Genomic DNA, 20263 nt, shown 5'->3' with positions numbered 1-20263 from the left:
GGGGAGGTAAGGCTGAGCAGAAATAAGAAATATTATTTCTGCTATCAAGGTTCACATCTTGGCTGAGCACTTTACTATGAATATCATTGTGTATGTTTTTTTAACCTTATCCAGGATGCTCCGTTTTTTAGTGTATCGTAGATTGTTATTTGAAATATTGTGAGGTCTGCACAGAAGGGCTTTATCCTATTAAACCACTGTTTTGCTGTTAATTGGCCCTTAATCGATGGTTAACTGTCAGCTCCTTGTTCTTGAATTCTATGTATAGATGGACTGTAAACATTGATGTTAATAGGGTGTCAGAAGTATAGAGTTTACCAAACTCTGAACACTCCTGCTTCTTACTACAACCAAAACCAACGTGTGCCTCTATTTGATTACTTGTCCATGGACGTCTAGTGGAGATCACCTGACTCATTTCACATAATTACATGAAACAGTAATTGGAAGATCCTGGAAAGAACATGTTCAGTTGGAGGTGGAAGGCTCATAGCACAGCACCAATTCATACGGACACCTGTGTCATAGCTGGCAAGGTTTCAGATTGCCATGTGTGACACTTTCATAATTTCAATGAAATTATGAGTGACATTTCAGCACTTATGAGTGACACTTTCTTGCGAGCAAAAATCATGCAATGAAGACACGGGAAACTTCTAAACATCACACAGTGAGTCTCAGACAGGCAGCACTGAGCACTGCAGGCTGCCTCAGACAGAATGACGACGAGCGTTAGTACTTCTAGTGCTTACTGTTGTCTTCAACTTCTCTCTGCTAGCCATGGGTGACGGCGGTGTCCCAGGTGCTGAGCCGCATGGCCGGGGTGACATGCTGTGCGCCTGCCTCTCGTCGGCCGGTGGCCGGCGATGCATATGCCTGCAGCAGTGTGCACACTGTAGCGCCTCTCCCAGCACACGCAGCGCGCCCGATGCAGCCACAGGCTTCTCTCATGCCACACTGCCATGATAGTGTGAGACTCTGCGACTCAGAGTCCTGCCGCTGCCGGTTGTTCTCACAGACGAGCCTCACACTTCCTGCTTCCAACTACAGGACGTGAGGTAATGGGGGCCAGGCACTGGCACAGCAGGGGAACGCAGACTTGTCTCTCTGAGAGGGCATACCCCGGGGTCCCGGTAATTTAATTGGGCAGGGTGAGTGTCTCACATGAACTGACTCACTCTGTCTTGTGGTCAGCACCACGGCGGGAGCCAGCACTCTGCAGCCTGCACAGTTTTGCAGCATTGTAGTGCTGCTAGCAAGCATGAGTGAAGGGCAGGCAGCTTATTTCAATTTGGGCACGCACAGGCTCCGATGTCAAATACTCTGTCTCCTGGAGTCCTGCCACGCGCTAGCACCCTGGTGTTAAGCCGGTTTCAGCACGTCAGCAGAGAGTGATCAAAATGCGTGGCAATACATTTCAGTACGGTGTTGCGGAACACCACACTGAAATGCGTTAGCGTCACGCCTGAAGCGTGACACTTGGCAGGATTGCTGTGTTTCCCCAGGTTCGATATTAAATCAGACAATCCTACGTTGTGAGAGCGGTTAACGCAATACTTTTCCTAAGTAAAAATCGAGTTGCCTGTCCAGTGCTTGTTTCTGGTGATTTTCTTTTGCTCTTTGATGGAGCATGTGGCATCTAAATATGACCTTACATAGCCCGATCATATTTTTCCAGAATATGTAAAAATGCAAAATGTACCACTAGACCCTCCAATATGCTCCCACATCCCGCTGATATGTGCAGTAGTGCCCTTACTCTTTAAGTCCCAGTTGGATTTTTTCACAACCCCAGAGACTTCAGAGAGAATATTGGCCACCCCCAACTCTGAAAATTGTTCCAGCACTACTGGGGACATGTCAGCCCTTTCTGCTCTGAAATCAGCCCCCTTGCCTGCTGTTCACCAAGGAAATACTAGTGTTTCAGAATGGCCAGTATGGCCCTAAAAAGACCCTGATATGAGTCGCTGTGGAAAGTAGGGCAGGTAAAATTGTAGACAATGATTTCAGTTTGATATCACAGGCAAAATGGACCTGAGCTGACCCGAGCAGAAGTATGCATTTTAATTTCTCAAAATTGGCTATAATAAGCGGTCGATGTATTCTCACACAATTTAGTTCATCAATATGTACCAGCTGTGAAGGAAACTGGAAACTGGACAAAGTACATACGATGTATCCGGATCTGTAAAAACAGTTTCCTTCCAATCAAACTGAATGCTTTCTAAATGGCTGCACAACGAAAGGAAGAACACGTGCGAGAAGAAAAAACATTATAAGCAAGTATAGCAGACTATATCACAAAAATAACAGAAAATCAAGAGGTAGAGGCTGTAGAAAACGATAAGGCACCTGAGAGCGTGCACAGGCCTGGCAACAAGCTTTTTGAAAGATTTGATGCATGGGCGAGAGATAGCCTTCCCATAGCTGGAGGAGGCCCCGAGTAAACAGCTGCTGCTCTGATGAAGGTTTTCTTTCACGGGCGGGACTTTCAAGCCATACCACACACAAACATGTTGTACCAGAAACTCTCCAGAGAATACAGGACACTCCTTACCCGACAGCAACCATCCCTCTCCTCCTGTTGCACTTTCTCCTTAAGAACTTCTTCTAAGGCCGCTTGCAGGGCAGCAAGGCATTTCAGTAAATGTGGCTGCAGAGGGACAGAACACACGTCAGTACAGAGATCAGTAGAGCAGCACGTGCAGTGATATTGATGCTCGGGTGTGTGAGGGACCTACTTATACTAACCCAATTATTGCTGTCATTTACGGCCCAATTAGGGAACTAGTTAGGATTCAATATAAATGTAACCTTCTAGAAGGTTTTCCAAAGTCAGATGTACTATGTATGGCCAGATCATTCGCTGAGGCCTTAGGGAGCTAGGCCTCTTTAAACGGTCTACCTATAGAGGCATACAGTGCCTACAAGATAGCTTGCATCACATATAAATTGCATCTTGAGGGCAATCCCGAAACCCAAGCTGACCAGCTCACCATCCCTAGGCAAAACAGAGTTGAAAAAGGTAAATCATCTCTATGGCTCATAATCTCGAAAAGATCAGCCTTGAAACACTTCTTCTCAAGTAACCCACCCTAAAATCTGGATCTGCCCTCCGACATTTACACGCTTGGCCACCACCTTTAAAGAGTTCAAGATTAATCTAAAATAATACCTTCTAAGTACCAGTAAGTTCCGAAAATCATGTACCTGCATGACCAAATGCACAGTATTTCGTTAAGTATATATGGCCATAATTTTCTGCAACTGAGTACTTGAGTATGCACATTAAGCACTTGTTAAATTGTATTTCCTCTACTCTGCTTTTCCTTGTGATGTTAAAGTGTGTTTTTCCTATTTCTCTGCAGTGTTCTCGCACCACCCACCCCAGTGAGGATCACAACTGTGCTATACGGAAGCCAATAAAAAAATATAGAAACTGTTGGCTGCTCCGGCTAGCCTGAAGTTGATGGTCTCTTGTAAGAAAGGTGGAGGACATGAACCTTTTGCTGTTAGTCTTACAATGAAGGGTGTGTTGGCTACAGGAAGGAGGACAAGGCCAAGCAATCATTTTGAAAACCCTCATCAAACCATATTACTGCAGAAAACTGAAGTCTTAAACATCTAAATATGCAATTTAAAATTAATGTATTTATCATTTGTCAGCAAGTTTAGAAAAAACACATAAAAACTATGTAGCTACAGATATAAGTTGCATTCTATAATAAAATTATCAATATGTGCAATGCATAATAGAATTCCTTTTCACTTTAAATTACAATACCATTACTCCTCAGCATCATTCGCACTGATATTTTAGCAACAACATATTGTCAACAACAGTTACAATTAATACAATTTTAATTACAAAGCCATGGTACAAGTTCAAACAGAGTGATTGACGTTTGCCACTATTATTGCATGATCTCAGGGCAATGATCGTGATATGAGATTAGATAATACATCCTAAAAAAAAGTCAATTTTGCCCTGGATGTCTGAACACAGTTCTCTAGTAGTGGAAATATTTGTTTCTCCTTATATTTTCGAGATGAAGGTTCAATGACAATATGGGACATTGACTCTTCCGATACCCTACATGACATGCAAAACGTATGACCCCCATCAATCCCTGACCAGGCACCAGTGATTACTGGGAATGTGACGGCCATGAGAGAAGCAAAACATCTAACAAGCAAAAAGCTGATGCGAAGAGGTAAGGAGTCTGCAGCAACACTCTCCAGAGAGACACAATAAAAACATGAACTTAGGCACACCCATGGAGAAGAGATGATGAGTTGTATTTACTCATAAGCGAGCCACTGGTCGTGCTTGGGCTTGTTCCAGATATATGCCGTTAGAGGAAAATAATTAGGACAAGTTATGTGTAAATAAACCTTGTGTTTTTTTTAATTGTGGCTGAGCTAGGTGCTCTTAAAGAACAGCTTGTTCTTAATTAAATACATGTCCCCTCTTACCCTATTTGGAAACACTGTATAATTTACTAGAACTCAAAAACTTCCGCTTCCAGATTTCCCAGTCATGATTTAACAACTAGGCAGCACTGAGAGATCTTTTGGGCCAATAAGCCCAACATAGTTGCATTTAATGTGTTCGGGCCACTTACATTTGTCTATACTATACTACTGGGTAGCATATCTCCTGACGGTGAACGACTGGATGCACGTGGGCTGGGAGGAACCGGCATACTGGGGGCTTAGTACTGATTGGGCTGGATAATGTAACATATATTTTATACTGAGTGTCACTCCTCGGACACCTCCCAAGACTGACCAGGATAGTGTGTCTTCCAGGTTTGGAGGGTGACAGTGCCTGGAAGGGCTGGGACCACAAACTTACACAGGGAGTCCCCTGTGGGCAGGTAGATGGCTGGTACGAGTGGGGAGTCGGGGGCGGATTGGTATTTCGTGCCTGGGAGTTGTGTGGGACTAGGACCATATCCGCACCTCTCAGGAGTTGCAGACTGAGTTTAATTTGCACAAATCCCAGTTTCTCTTTTAGCTACGGCACACCCTGTCCGTGTATCAGGATGCCCTGGGGAAGGTCCATGGGTACAACCCTCTTGAGGATCGGGTGCTGATGGGCAACTTAAGAAAAGGACATATCTCTCAGATATACATGACTGGTCATGCACTCACCTGTACTGCTGGACGCCCTGAGGAAACGGTAGGAGGAGTCAGTGGGCCCACTGGAATAGGCCGACTGGCAGGACACCTGTATGCCCCCCGCACTGCCTTACAATCTCGGCATGGCTCTGCCTCGTCCAGTTTAAGTACCTGCATCTGGAAAATATCACATCCTATCGCCTTTGAAGGGCCCGGTGTGCCTTTGTCTGCATGTTTTCACTGCCCGGAGTCCAGAGATTTTTATAATATGGTATGAGCCTGAACCGTTATACTGCACTTTTGGTCTGTTCAGGATCGTGGGGCAGCAATTTTAGACGGGCATCCTGAGGGACTTGGGAGGTCCCGGGTGGGGGGGGGGGGGGAACAGGATTCTGCTGAGGATGGGTACATTGTTGGATAAAAGAGATTTAGCCAAATTTTGGAGGTCCTCCACTGCACCTCCTCTGGCGCAAAACTCGAGGAAACAATTCACACTGCACGTGGCTGCCCCAGCAAATACGACAGAGTTTGGGCCAAACAGTGAGCCCACCAAGGACTAGAGGGACATGTTGAGTAAAGTGCTAATATACACATTAAAGGGGGTGGCGAGCGGCCTGGATGTGGCTGCGGGCTTAGTGGGAAGGTATTGTAATTAATGTGTGCATTTGGAGAGAACAGTTTGTCATCTTAAAAATCAATAAAATTGTTCTTATTAAAAAAAATAACCAGAACTCACATATAGTGTTGCTGTCTGACTGAGGTATGCTTGGCAAAAACCTACTCACTATAGTAATCATCTGCAGTCAATGGCCTACAATTTGTCAGCAAAGCTTTGTTTTGGGAAATGGAAGCATTATACCGTGCTGCTCGTATTGCCGGCGACTTCACCAGTTCTGAACTTCTACCCAATCATATTAGTTAGCCTTGTATTGCTGTTACCCCTTTCTTGATATTGCACCTCATGAGACAAGCATTTACAATGCAATGGTCTCGTCTTTGTTAAATTTAGAGCTATTGGCATTGCTCATGACATTATTTTTGTTTTTAAAACATATAAATAAATGGAATTGTCATTTACAATGCCAATAGCTTAATCTCTCGCAAATGCGAGACCTATTGCATTTACACCCACACACACAGAGCCACACACACACAGAGCCACACACACACAGACAGAGCCACACACACACAGACAGAGCCACACACACACACACAGAGCCACACACACACACAGACAGAGCCACACACACAGACAGAGCCACACACACACACACACAGACACACACACACACAGAGCCACACAAACACACACACACACAGAGCCCCACACACACACATACACACAGACAGAGCCAAACACACACACACACACAGACAGAGCCACACACACAGACAGAGCCACACAGACTGAGCCACACACACAGACAGAGCCACACACACAGACAGAGCCACACACACAGACAGAGCCACACACACACAGACTGAGCCACACACTAGCCAGCACGCCGCATACCAAGCACAACTCTATAAGAACAGTTGTGAAGTCCTTCACTAAATTAAGCAACACAGAAACACAACGTGACACACTCTTTCTCTCTATAACTTAAAGCCAGAGAACAATTCTTGACAGAACATTCTGAATCTTATTCAATATAAATTCAGCACGATATTAAGGCATGCCCACCTCAGCAACCACTGTGGAGGCAAGTGACTCACAAAAACGAACAACTCATTAGGCACAACACCACACACATCCATCTCAAAGACACAGAACCACACACACACACACACACATGTGTAACACCCCTCCTCCACCGCACGCAGACACCGGCAGTGCACCCATTGTACTACCACCTGCCAGGGACGGACATCACACCGGTGTGGGGTGTGTCTATACAACCAGCAAAGTCCAGGGCCACACCTTCCCAACACCAACATCACACACCGCAGCTCCGTGAACAAGCCAAGGCATAATTGACAGGCCCACAGACAAGTTTGCATACTGCCGGTCACAATACTCCATGCTTGTGGCAGGCAAGTGAGCCCCAAGATCCTAAGCAAGTGGCTTTCCTTTTATGAAAAACACTCTAAAATTACTACTCTATATGAAGGCAATTACAATACTCAGTGGGGATGTGAGCTCCCCTCCCCCCTCCATCCCACCCCCAAGACTAGGGGCTTTTGATTTGGAATTAGGTGTTCGCAGAGCTCGCCTAACAAGGAAAAGTCAGGTAATGCCCTGTTGAAATCAAGCCCACTAATGGCATAGTACAACCAATGTAAGTGAAGTGTATGCGTGTGAAGCGAACCTCGCTTGAGAGCAACGGTTTACACAGCCTCTGGGAAGATACAAGGTAATTTATGTTGGTGGGATCTCCCCAGCAGTATTTTGCACTTTGTTCACAAATCTTTAGATTTCCATCAACTAACTTACTCTAAATAAGACGGGCCATTTCTCTGCAAAAAAATACATACTATGCTGGTCCATTACCAGTTATGGCTGCGTACAAAAATTAAAACAAACAACAAACCTATAGGGCTCCTAAAAGGCAAAAACCAACACAGACAATTGCAGAGAGAAATTCGCTACCTGCAAACCCTTTTTTTGTGCAAGGATGTCACGTCACTGTGGAGGGAGGGGCACTGGGTGGAGTGCTCACTCCAAAACAGAAGCATTTCTTAGAGGGACCTTAAGGAGAGGTAACCTAGAGAGACTGGGTTGGTTTCGAGAATCCTGCGGATCCCACCAGAAGCAACTGAAGTACAAATGCCCGCCCACTCTGGCCTACACGCACTATGAGTGGCTGCGCTGAGCTCTTTCACATGAAACATTCACAAACTCCCATTCAAGCTAACTCCCAGCCACCAATGTTAATTGTGTAACAAAAATCGCTTACAAATTGCACTACTGTGGTAGACATGGGGCTGCCGATGACGACCTGGTTCTCGAGGGAGGACATCAAAGGGTCAGGGTCTTTGTGATCCTGGGGGTTGTCTCTGCTCGGAGACAATGGAACAGAGGACGCCGTAGGCACGTCCAAAGGGATGCAATCTGCCAGAGTGTTGTCCACCAAAGTGAGGTCTGCAGCCGGCAGCGCACAACCGCTGCACGGCCTGGCGTGGCTCGCTGCAGACACCCCTGGAAGGTCGTGGTGGGTCCCTCCCTCGGGATGCCCTTATCACACTCCACTTCTCCCCTACCCCGTAACGTCTCCCCGTCACACTGCACCTCCAGACATGGGGACTCCGTGCAAGGCCGGGGACGCGCAGCATTGCAGACGGCCCCTCCTTGGTGGTGGTGGCCTCATCGTGCACACCGTACCCCCCTCCTCCCCCTCAAGATGTCCTCACCGGATCGGCTGCTTCCCTGCACGCCGCCCCTCCAGGCCGGGGGACGTTGTGCAGGGCGCTCTGCTCGTCGGCCTCTTCCTCAGCCTCTGCCAGTGAACTGAGCTAACCCGGGCGGGGAGCGGAGAAAGGGAAGGCGGAGGGAGGGGGCAGTCCGAGAGCGCGGCCCAGGGCTCACCTGCCGGGTCCACCGCACCTTTGAGGGGCGCAGTACGAGTGAGGTGCAGGGAGACGGTACCTAGCACAGTGCGCTGTCTCAAACTGTCCTTCCGCAGCCTCGCAATCTCATTTCACTGCGGGAGGGACTCTAAACGCTATTGAAAGACGTCTTACTGTGGAGCAGTTGGGCCTCGCACTGCACTGCAGCCAGGCCCCTCACACTGCGCTGTACAACACCACCACTGCAAACGCACCCACGCCAGTATACTCTGCGAAGCTTATAGCACTAAACAGTCCCACAGAGTGTCTTGGTAAACCCCACTGCACTGCCACCAGACACAGTCACACTGCATTAAAATCTCGCTGCATTGCAAACAATCGCCAGTCTGCCCTTAGACAACTTTTGCACTGCTTTCAGACCTGTACCAGCTACTGCCTCAACAGGCATCTAGCGAGGTTTATACGAAAGACCCTCCCACCCCACACCGCAAAATGTTTTAATTTAGGGGTCTCTCCGGCCGGTGCCCAACAGCAAGGCGGCCAGCAGCAGCGGGCAGGTTCGGACAGCCATCCCCGCTATGCGCACCCCAGCGGCAGCAGCCTGCAGTCCGCATGCATGGCGGGTGCCGAGCTTTGTTGTAGTCGCGGCTGCCGGTGCCTCCCGGGCTTCCCTACCCTCTACCGCCGCTTCCAGGCTGGAGGGGGGAAGAGTCCGTGTTCAAGGAACCAAGCGCCCCCGCATGCCCCGCCTGCCTTGGCGCCTCTACTCGGCTTCCTGCTCCACCTTCAGCCGCCCCTCGGGCCACTTTCAATCTCGGCCAACCCACACGTGCGAAGACCTCGGTAAGTTGACCGGCAGGCAGTGTCTTTTTCCGAACAGGGGGTCTGCGTTATGGAGGACTGGGGCAGGGGAGGAACCAGAGAGAAGCACACCATCTTTCTCCGAGGTCCTGCAAAAATGGATCTCCAAAACGCCCCGTGATTTTCAGACTGGGGGGGGCGTGTTTTTCTTTCTCTCCTCTTCCCATTGGCTGGAATGTAAAATTCCAGCCAATAGGAAGAGGAGGGAAAGAACCTAAAAACACACCCCCGAATCCGAAAAAGACGGGGCTTAAATGGACAGACTCCCCTCTTCTCCAATGGCTGGTCTCCGTTTAGGAAGCCAACCAATTGAGAAGAGGGGCGGGTTCAAGCCCCACTCTGGAAAATATAAAATCTCGCCAGCGAGACTGCGCAAGCGCAGCCTACGCAGGCCGAGACCTAAAAAACGAATCTTCTGTGTACCAATGCATGTCGTGCATTCAAGCATTTCGAAAGTCTATAATGTCAACTGCGGGCAGACAATGTGCTTTGAAGGCACCTCACCCATCAGTCCATGTATGTTCTTGTGACAGTTGGAAGGGATGCCTGTCTGGAAGACATTTACCTAACATATTATTATGACAATGTATTGAATCTCTCCACCTCCATCAGACTTGTTCATGAAGAAGCAGAAGATTAATATCCTTAGGAAAAGGGCTGGATGGGTAAGAGAGTCTCCACTACTGGAAGGAAGCTGTGAATTCAGAAAAAAATGACAATACACATGTGCAATTCAATAAAGAGTAAACCTGACATGCCTCCTAAAAGCACCCACGATGCTCCCAGATACTGCAACTTCTAACAAAGAAAGTTCATTCATAAAACCAAACTGTGATGACACTGAAAAATACCCCTCTTGTTCTGAATTCATATAGTGATATTTGATCCTTTCTGATTCAGATGCAAGAGTATGTCCACCAACATATATAAGGCCAGTGCAGAATGGTGACCTTTAAAAGTGGTGAGGCGTAATCCTTAGTTGAAATTTCAGTGAGCAAGCCTGACTTTCCATGAACTGGTTTGGAGAGTTCGCTCACATACAGCTGTGATCAGTCTTACTCTCTCACTCATACTCAATATCTTACTTTAATTCAAACTTTTACTTACTCTGACTCACTTGGCCTCGCTGACTTCTGCAGTCTCACTTATTCTCGTTCAGTCTCACTCATTCTGTTTCAGTCAATCTCACTCTGACCAACTCATTCTCACTTAATCTCAGTTTGACTCACTTAGTCTCATGTGCACTCCTACTCACTTGGCTTCTCTGTAATTCACTTAGTCCCACTCATTATGATTCACCTAGTCCCCACTTTGGTTCACTTATTTTCACTCATTCTAACTCAGTCTCACTCATTCTAAGTCTCTCCAAGTCCCACTCATTCTCACTCTGACTCACCTTGTCTCACTCATTCAGTCCTACTCATTCTCACTCACTCAATCTTCCTCTGACTCAACTAGTCTCAGTCACACTCTGTCTCACTCATTTATGACCTAGTCTGATTCAATCAGTCTCACTGATTCTCACTCTGACTCAGTGTCTCACTCATTCTCTGACTCACTTAACATCACTCAGACTGTGACTCACTCTCACGCACTCAGTCTCACACTCGGTAACACTTACACTCATTCTCGTCTTCCTTCACTCACTGTCATTCATTCTCACACTTCATGTCACTCATTCTCACTCACTCTGACTCACTCCCATACTAACTCGCTCACTTTCACACATGCACACACTCTCTTTCCCTGCCACCAACCTTCACCCATAGGTACACAACATTTAAAAACTTTTTTATTTAACTTGCTGCCTATGCAGGTCAAGTTTGAACCCTGTGCATTGATGCTTCCAACACTAGAATATGAAACTAAAATCTTGAACCTGTATAGTCTCAGGCACCAGTTTTCAGTCTCTGCTTTTCACAGCACCCTTTACAAACTCTGTGATGAGCTGGTTCGCCTGTAGCCACGGGCACTAAAGGGCTCAACCCAGCAGCGCTCATGGTTACCTTTAGCTGCGATGCTTTAGCACGCCACAGATTGGGTGATACACTGAAGCATGCTACGGCCCTGAGGCCAGGGCTGGGATTTCACCAGCCCTGGATAATCCCTCTGCTGGCTGGTGCATGTGCTTTTAGGTACCTGCGCGAACCGTCAAGAGAGAATACAGGCTGTTGCTGGACCTGAAGTTGGTCGGCATTTTTCTTTTATTACACCATGATTGAATAATCGGTTATCATTCACTTTTGCAATGATAAAAACAGACCAGAAAACAAGGAGGGCATAGCCCGGAAGCCCATAAAGGAGAGCCGTCACTAGTGTGAAGAAAAAAGGAACCCCAATACACCACCACATCATTACATAAAAGCCAATATGGAGTAAAGATGGTTAGTGCAGGCTCAGCAATGGCACTGACATCAATAAACTGTGAACTCTCTTCCAGATTAGATGGAACACTATACTGGGGTTGTTAGCCCAATATATAACTTAAACAGAGCAAACACATGTATCTTTACTCTGGCACTGGGTTACAGCAGTAGTCTTCAAATTGTGTGCCAGGCCCCCTAGGAGCCATGAAGAAATCTGCCCAAGAGGAGCACTTAGTTTATCCCTGGGAAACATAACAACATATACACCGAAAAGCAGTGCTGTCATTTAGAGAAGAAAATTGAGTGGCTTATTGCGACTGTAATGGGCCATCAGAAATGTATATTGTCATTTCTTGGCTTGAAGATGGTGTCTTTCCTCAGATAAATCTCATCTCCTCATTTCCTATAACATCAAACTGTAGATGAATAAGGCTGACTGGTCAGCCAATAGCATTTTGGCAATCATGTATTTGAATGTGCTTTTCAAAGGGATAACTGAACCTTCCAGAAAGATATGTAATATTAACTATGTTTGGAGATTTCACGTAGTCACATTTCTTGGGCAAAACCTTTTAGGTAGTCCTGGTATTTTACCCTATGGTGTGTTGAATTTCGAGACTGACAGTTTAATTTTTAACACTGCAGCTACAGGATCAATATTCCCACCATGAATAGTGCTCCTGGCTAAAATTCCCGAAATGGCTGACGGTGTCGCACATGACATGGAACCAACTGTCAGCTAGGTATGATAATGTGAATAACAAAGTGATTGCGTTTGTCAACATTCCTTGGATGGGCTATGATACAAAATGATGGGACCCCCCTTGCAAAATGTGATATGAGGCCTTCAGTCTACAATGTCTCACAGATATTCATTGGCCTTGGGCTGAATGTTGGCACCCTGAAGGGTTGATGACTGCTCCAAATTGCAGGGGCCTATGTTACGCCCCAATATAAGGGGGTATTCCACCACAATATCGACTACAGCCTACTGTGGGTCAAAAATATTGATGACCAAAATATTGTGCAGTTAAGTTTGTATAGGTAGGCACAGGTTTACTACACTTAACTCCACATATGTGGGCCTTGGTAATACATATCTTCTGTGCAGGGTTAGATTAGGATTAAAAAGGGGCCTAGGCACGCCCAAAAAAAAGTGGCCCACATTTGCATACTGTCTTTCCACAAAAACTGCTTCAGCGAAATTTACTAAAAGGGAGGGGGGGGGGGACGGTTTAAAAAAAATGCACGGATTAGTTTATACTGGTGAAACACAACTGAAAACAAGGGAGGCCACTTTTGCTCAGGCCCCCTGCCCCTTCTCAATATGCATATATATGTATTAATGGGCCGCCCAGCGAGAGAAAGGAAGTGCCACCTCTGCTGTTGATAAAAGGGAGGTAATGGACACCCATCTACCTCCAGAAAGGCCACTCAGGCACCAACTGGTCCGCGGGCGCCATCGAACAATGCAGAAACTGCCTAAATCAGCCCCCAAGCTGCTCAATAAACAGCCCACAGCTGGAACAAGGATACCGGCCCCTCTGGCATTGCCCAAGTGCCCACGTTACCAATCCGACGCGGCTTCTAGGTACGTACATGTAGAGTTCAGAATAATAAATCTGTACTTACCTATATGCAATTACCTTCTAGATATTCTGATCCTTGATATTTTTGCCACGATATCCTGACATACAACCATATATGGGGTAGTAGGTCAGTTTGGGATAAGAGATTAACCCCTTCCCACATCGTAGGGCTCAAGTTAATAACCTAGTCGCATATGAAAAATTCCACAACCCAAGACTGTGTTCTTGTACTATTATCTCGCTTGCATTGACGACTTCTTCAACACATTTATTGACTAAGTGATGACAATACTTTTAACTGTACCTTGTATTCTTCGCCGCCTTCCTCTTCAGATCCCCCGTTGTGACATTTATCATTTTGGGGTTCCCAGCACACCGGGCACACACTGGACCTCTTTACTTGACTGCGGCCTTCACAGAAACTCCTCTGCGGCCTTGCTGAGGCCTCCATCCTGATCTGCCGAAAGGCCTGCGCAACGGCTGAGAGCTCCGTGTTGGGCTTCAGGCCGCTCTGGCAGAACCGGTGCCGGCACCTCGGGCACGAGATGGTTAAATCCTGCTGCTTCATGTAACTGCTGAGGCAGGAGAGGCAGAAGGTGTGCCCGCACTCTATGGTCACCGGGTCCGTGAAGTACTCCAGGCAGATGACGCAGGAAGCGTCGTCACCGAGCGCGGCTGCCGAGTCGGGGACCGTGCAGAGGGATGCCGAGGGCTGCTGGGCGCCGGGGGCCGCTGGTGCTCTCGCGGCCATGGCGGCCTCTCCCAGTCCGGCGTGTGGACTGTGAATTCCGCGCTCGGGCTTTCTCTGGCTATTTGTGGAGAGGAGTGTCTCTGGGTGAGAACACTTGTAAGCGCGGGCCCTCGGAGGCAGCAACAAAACAAGCCGTACCCAAGTCCGTCGGGTTAGACGGTGATCCGACCAGTGGAACGGGTTTGTACTAGCATAATGTGGTACAAAAGTCGGGGACACAAGCTGATGTGGAAACATGCCCCTTCTGGGAGGATAATTAGACGGAACGATGGACGCAGATCCCAGGCTTATACGTATTGTTTTTTTCCACAGTGACTAAGCGCACTATAATATCCTACTTATATTTAAATGTTATATTTCCCGGAAACCTCGCGTGCACCTGTCTCTGCATTTCTTTGTGTATGCATCCGCACATTCTTTGTGTGTGTGAGCAGAGCATGGAGAAGCTGTGGCTGAACACGTCGTTTGTCAAGAAAAACAACAAGCATTTACAATGCAATGGTCTTGGCATTATTAAAGGTAGAGCTATTGGCATTGCTCATGACATTTTTTTTATTTTTTTGTTTAAAACATAAATAAATGGTATTGTAATTTACAATGGCAATAGGTGCGCATTAGAGAGTAGTAGAGAGTATTCACAGAGTCACACACACAGAGCTCCACACACACACATACAGAGAGCCACCCACACACATACAGAGAGCCACCCACACACGCACACACAGAGCCACCCACCCACACACACACACACACAGAGCCACCCACCCACACACAGAGAGCCACCCACCCACACACATAGAGAGCCACCCACACACACAGAGAGCCACCCACACACAGCCACCCACCCACCCAGAGCCACCCACCCACACACAGAGCCACCCACACACAGAGCCACCCACCCACACACACACAGCCACCCACCCACCCACACACAGAGCCACCCACCCCCACACACACAGAGCCACCCCCACACACACAGAGCCACTCACCCACACACACACAGAGCCACCCCCACACACAGTCTCACACACACACTTACACACCTCTAGCTAACACAAAGCCTTTCCACTTAGCATACATTTGCACGGACAGAGCACAGCCACAAACTGTCTCATCCTGCAGTAGATCAATGGTACATGCCGCACCCACACACAGAGAGCCACCCACCCACACACATAGAGAGCCACCCACACACACAGAGAGCCACCCACACACACAGAGAGCCACCCACACACAGCCACCCACCAACCCAGAGCCACCCACCCACCCACACACATACAGAGCCACCCACCCACACACAGAGCCACACACCCACACACACCCAGAGCCACCCACCCACCCACACACAGAGCCACACACAGAGCCACCCACCCACACACACACACAGAGCCACCCACACACACACAGAGCCACCCACCCACACACACACAGAGCCACCCCCACACACAGTCTCACACACACACTTACACACCTATAGCTAACACAAAGCCTTTCCACTTAGCATACATTTGCACAGACAGTGCACAGCCACAAACTGTCTCATCCTGCAGTAGATCAATGATACATGCCGCATCTGGAGCACCTTTCCATTCAACATGCAGGCACGCAGAATACAACTGGGGAATTTCAAGTGCAGCAAAGCATTGTACTGTACAGTACTAACGTATCGTGCATGTTGAGTACTAAAACATACCATTCCAGCCATCATCTGGCTACTGTATGCACCACCAGTGCCCCCTGCTGTAGAATTCAGGAACACTGTCACCAATGAATAACGTGCACTGCACTAGAGACGACCCCATAGTCACAAGTGTGCACTATTCCGCACAAGCTTTCTCGTGTCAGGTGAGCCCTGTCTCCCCTTCCCCCCCACATACACACATACCCATCGAGCAGGCACCAACAGCAGCATGTCAGTGATGTGCGTGCAGAGCGCCAGAAGCAGTAAGAAAACTCTAGTGACAGGAGTGCACTGCATAAGAGACAACATCCGTTACCAGTTCACAGCACCAGCACATCAGTGACAGGAGAGCACTGCAATATAAGCAGCACCCAGCTTACAGGCGTGCACGGGACACTGCACTAGAAAAAATCCCCCCTCCCCCAGTGTCAGTCGTGATCTGCACCAGAGGCAAGCACTGGCATGCACTGCACGATAAAAGAAGGGCACCACACCTTGTTCTGCAAGCTAGTTTTTTTAAAAATGAGTTGCAGGAGTACATGCATGTTCGGTTCAACATAAAATAATGAGAAAAAAAATTGTGGTAAGAAGACGATAGGCACCACTTGCACTGACCCGCTCATAGGAAGCAAATACCAGGGCAATTCAAAGGAGGGACGAGTAATAGCCGTAGTGCTTTAATTAACCTGCACAACATGACAACCTCAAACACCACCCTATAAAATGATGGCAAAGAGATGTCGAATTTAAACAGTCTACCCTGGAGGCCATGTAGACAGTACAAATCGTCGACACCAATTATTTTAAACCTGCGATTTGTGCGTCAGCCAGGAGCCCCTCATGGTACCGGTCTAGATTCCGCTGCCGCGCAGAACCGAACACGGTTTCTCAGGCAGATCACCTCCCGGCGGACTGGTAGATTAACCCACAAGGAGGCTGGTCCAGGAAGGGGGACCGCTGCAGAGCAATCTGTGCAGCGGGTGGAGATTTCCGCAGGAGCCCGACATAGATGAAGGACGAGTTCATATTCAGATGATTGGAAAATCTGAAACAGGACCCACCCGGCTGCCTCTGACAAGTCCTACGGCAGTATCACGCCTACCTGCAGCAGCACAATCTTCCCAGATTCAGGGTTGGCGTGAAGAAGTGAGGTCCAATTATCGGACGGAAGGGAGCACTTACGCTTTGCGAGCTTGAAGTCACTTTACCCAGCCCAACATTAGCACAGTTTACGTTCCCCAGTTTTCAGGTCACAATATAACTGTCACAGGAACAAGCACTTGTTTATCACAATCACTCCAGTCTGGAACTCGTAGCAAATGTCCCAAGTTAACCCAGTAGATCATCCCTCCTCATAACAATAATTTGCATCCCTGTGACATGGAGTCCTAGGGTAATCCTGCTTAATTTATACTCCATAATGTGGGACCATCATAAACTACCACTTTTCAGCAGTGAAGCAACACAACAGCCAAACTAGATAAGCTTTATACGTTACCATTCATGCCATTAACTAAAGTACCAGGAAATGATTTTGGATTTGCGCAGCTGGCCGACCCTGCGTCCTGATCACAAACCGGCTACTGCTAAAAGCCACTCCGGACCACCAACCCACAGCGCTGCAGCCGTATCCAATGAACTGCTGCACAGATGAAGCATGCTCACCCTCTCCATCATAAATCACAGGTAACAGGCCCGTTTGCAAAGAACTTGTGGACTTCTGCCGCCCGATCTGTTTCTGCACCGCAAGTCCTCCCTCCTAACTTAGAGATGGCTTCTCCTTCGTCACTTGCATTTCAAGGCTGCAAAGATCCGTGCAGTGAGATGCACCGTTTTCCCCTCATTTGAAGAAGTGAGGTCGCTTGCAGTTATGCAGAGTGGTTGACTCGCCGGCTTCTGAGGACAGGGAGAGGGCAAACTCATGAGAAAAGAAAGGTGAAAGGTGTCTGGGAGTAGAAACGGTGGTCTTCCCTGCCGTGCCCGCTTCTGTGCCGATGTGTTCCTGCAGACCTGTGAAGGGCCGAGCCCCATGCTGAGACTCTGCGACCGGACCTCGGCCAGCTTTGCTCGGTGGCAGCGCTGTCCGCCCTCCCCATGGCCGGCGTGCAGGTGTTGCTGCCGATAGCCGTGCTGCTGGGGGCTGCTGCCGGGCGCCGGCTTATCTTCGGGTAATCGCTATTGCGTTTTCGTATCCTCGGTCCAGGTGGTGTTAATATGTGGAAAAAAATGGCAATTATAAAATAATGCAATCACAAAATGAGCCACATTAGGTCGCATCATTTGCCATTTCTAGCTCCATAATGTTGTCCATCCTACTGTATAATTTGGCCCACCTCTACCGCATAATTCCCGTGGCAATACCTCAGTGAATCATGTAGCAAGTACCGTACATAAGTACTATGCAGAGGGTACCACTTATAAAGAATCACGCATGGAGTGCAGGCCTTGTGCGCCATTAAGAGAGTGGAGTTCAAAACTTTGAATGCACATTTGGGAATTGGAATGTCATCAACATTGAAGAAGGGCAATAGTTCCTAATACCTTGTAGGCTAGCGCATGACAGGAAATGCGAATCTAATGCAATTTATCCGAGGTGGCAAAAGCGATGGCCTATGGAATTTGGACGACTGCAGTCACCACACAAATAAGACACGAAATATATTTCTAGTACTTTTTTATTTTAAAAAAAGGCTTTGTAGCTGTTATAGTGAACAGTAAACCGCAAGCAGACACTCAGGCCATCTTATGAGAAGGAGGCTTCCTCTTCAAGTACTGTTCATCATTGAATTGAAAAACCAGCTGTGAGTGCACTCCCCGGCCGCACACACCGCAGCCCCCACCTGAGCTCACCTTCCGCTGCTGCTTCTCCCAGGCGGGGTCCAGCAGGAGGTCCCGGTCGTCCTCCGGGTGCATGTAGTCGATGGTCTGGGTGTCGTAGTGGTCCATGCTTGCTTCCGTCCCTGTGCCCCGGCCTGGAGTGCTTCGTGTGGGTCTCAGCCGCCCCCTTCAGCTGCTGCCGCCGCCGCCCCCCCCCCACAGTGCAACTCACTAGGCAGCCAGAGCTACAGAGGACACGGACAGACACGAAAGCGGGAGGGGGCGGGAACGAGGACAGCGGGAGCAGAGAACAGCGGGAGGGGGCGGGAACGAGGACAGCGGGAGCAGCGAACAGTGGGAGGGGGCGGGAACGAGGACAGCGGGAGCAGCGAACAGCGGGAGGGGGCAGGAACGAGGACAGCGGGAGCAGGCGACCTACCTCATCTTTGACGAACAGCAAAATGGCGGCCGCAAAGCACTGAAGATTTTCGGATTCGGGGAGTGTATTTGTTGTTTTGAGTGACGGATGACGTCACTGGCGAAAGAACAGCAAAATGTACGCCCCCGAATCCGAAAGAGACAGGGCTAAAGTGGAGTGACGGCTCTCTCCTCAAATGGCTGGCCTCCGTTTAGGAAGCCAGCCAATGGAGGAGAGACGAAAAGAGAGGCGGGATAAAGCAGCCACTCTAAGAAACAATAATTCTCCGGACTTCCGGCTTGGCCTACCGCCAAGCCTACGGTCCCTTGACCTAAAAACGACACAAGATAAACTAAGTTCACGGCTGTGTAATTATTGTGTTGTGATTTTCATCTTGTGTAATAGCATTTCTTCGTGTCGTCGGTGCTTACTTCAGCTAGAGTAGGCCTATGAGGTGGTGCTGCCGGAAGAGTGACCACGTATTTTATAGTGTTAGTTGTGCTTCTGAGCAGAAAAAAAAGTAGGGGAACTGTGGGTGGAGAATCAGGGGCGGGAATAACCGAAGATTGGATCAGTGGGCGGAGTCAGGGGTGTGGCTAGAAATAGGAACAACATGGTGCCCCCTTCATGGGCCGTCATGCGAGACAAAGGGAGTAATACCTCTGCCTGTTGCTAAACAGAGGTAATGAGCACCCATCTGCCTATAAAAGGGCCACTCAGACACCCACTGGGCCGCTGGCTGTATTCGAACAATAGAGACAGCGCCCAAATGGCCCTCCAGACTCCTCAAAAAACCAGCCCACAGCTGAATTCTGACACCGGCCCCTCGGGCATTGGCCGAATGCCCGCGTTACCAATTCAACGCTGTTTATAGAGATATACAAGTGAACATCCAGCAGCACTTTCTCAGAAGGTTGCACAACTTCTAGGTGACAAAACTAAGCTGTTGGGGTATCCAAGTCGCCAGTGGCCTAGGAAGGGTGTCCAGGGTCGGATTGGGAAGGTGGGCATTTTGCCGGTGCCTGGGCCCCAGTCCCTGAGGCTTGATGTGAGCCAGTTTTTTCCTCATCTAAGTTCGAGCCTGCTCAGCCGCTCTGAACTCGAGAGGGTGTCTCAGCCCCTTCCCAGCCCAGCACAGATTATCGCAGA

At 48.5% G+C, this 20263-nt stretch overlaps 1 protein-coding gene across 2 annotated transcripts in view; it reads right to left on the bottom strand.

Annotated features, from left to right (window-relative positions):
* Positions 1–14308, bottom strand: part of LOC147724022 (E3 ubiquitin-protein ligase TRIM39-like) — a 235871-nt gene extending 221563 nt beyond the window's left edge. The window contains exons 1-2 of one of the 2 annotated variants that reach the window (XM_086965627.1): positions 13752–14308; positions 2558–2653 (exon numbers count right to left, since the gene is read on the bottom strand). In XM_086965627.1, coding sequence (XP_086821753.1) covers positions 2558–2653; positions 13752–14198 — 543 coding nt within the window. In that variant the 5' untranslated portion in view covers positions 14199–14308. The remainder of the gene's footprint in view (positions 1–2557; positions 2654–13751) is intronic. The other variant, XM_086965628.1, reaches the window with a different exon arrangement.
* Positions 14309–20263: the final 5955 nt, after the last annotated feature.

Source organism: Lissotriton vulgaris, chromosome 4_1 (assembly GCF_964263255.1).
Source record: "Lissotriton vulgaris chromosome 4_1, aLisVul1.2, whole genome shotgun sequence".
NCBI classification, from domain to species: Eukaryota; Metazoa; Chordata; class Amphibia; order Caudata; family Salamandridae; genus Lissotriton; species Lissotriton vulgaris.
Note: the sequence above shows the minus strand (reverse complement) of the source record. Positions and strands in the feature narration are given on the sequence as shown.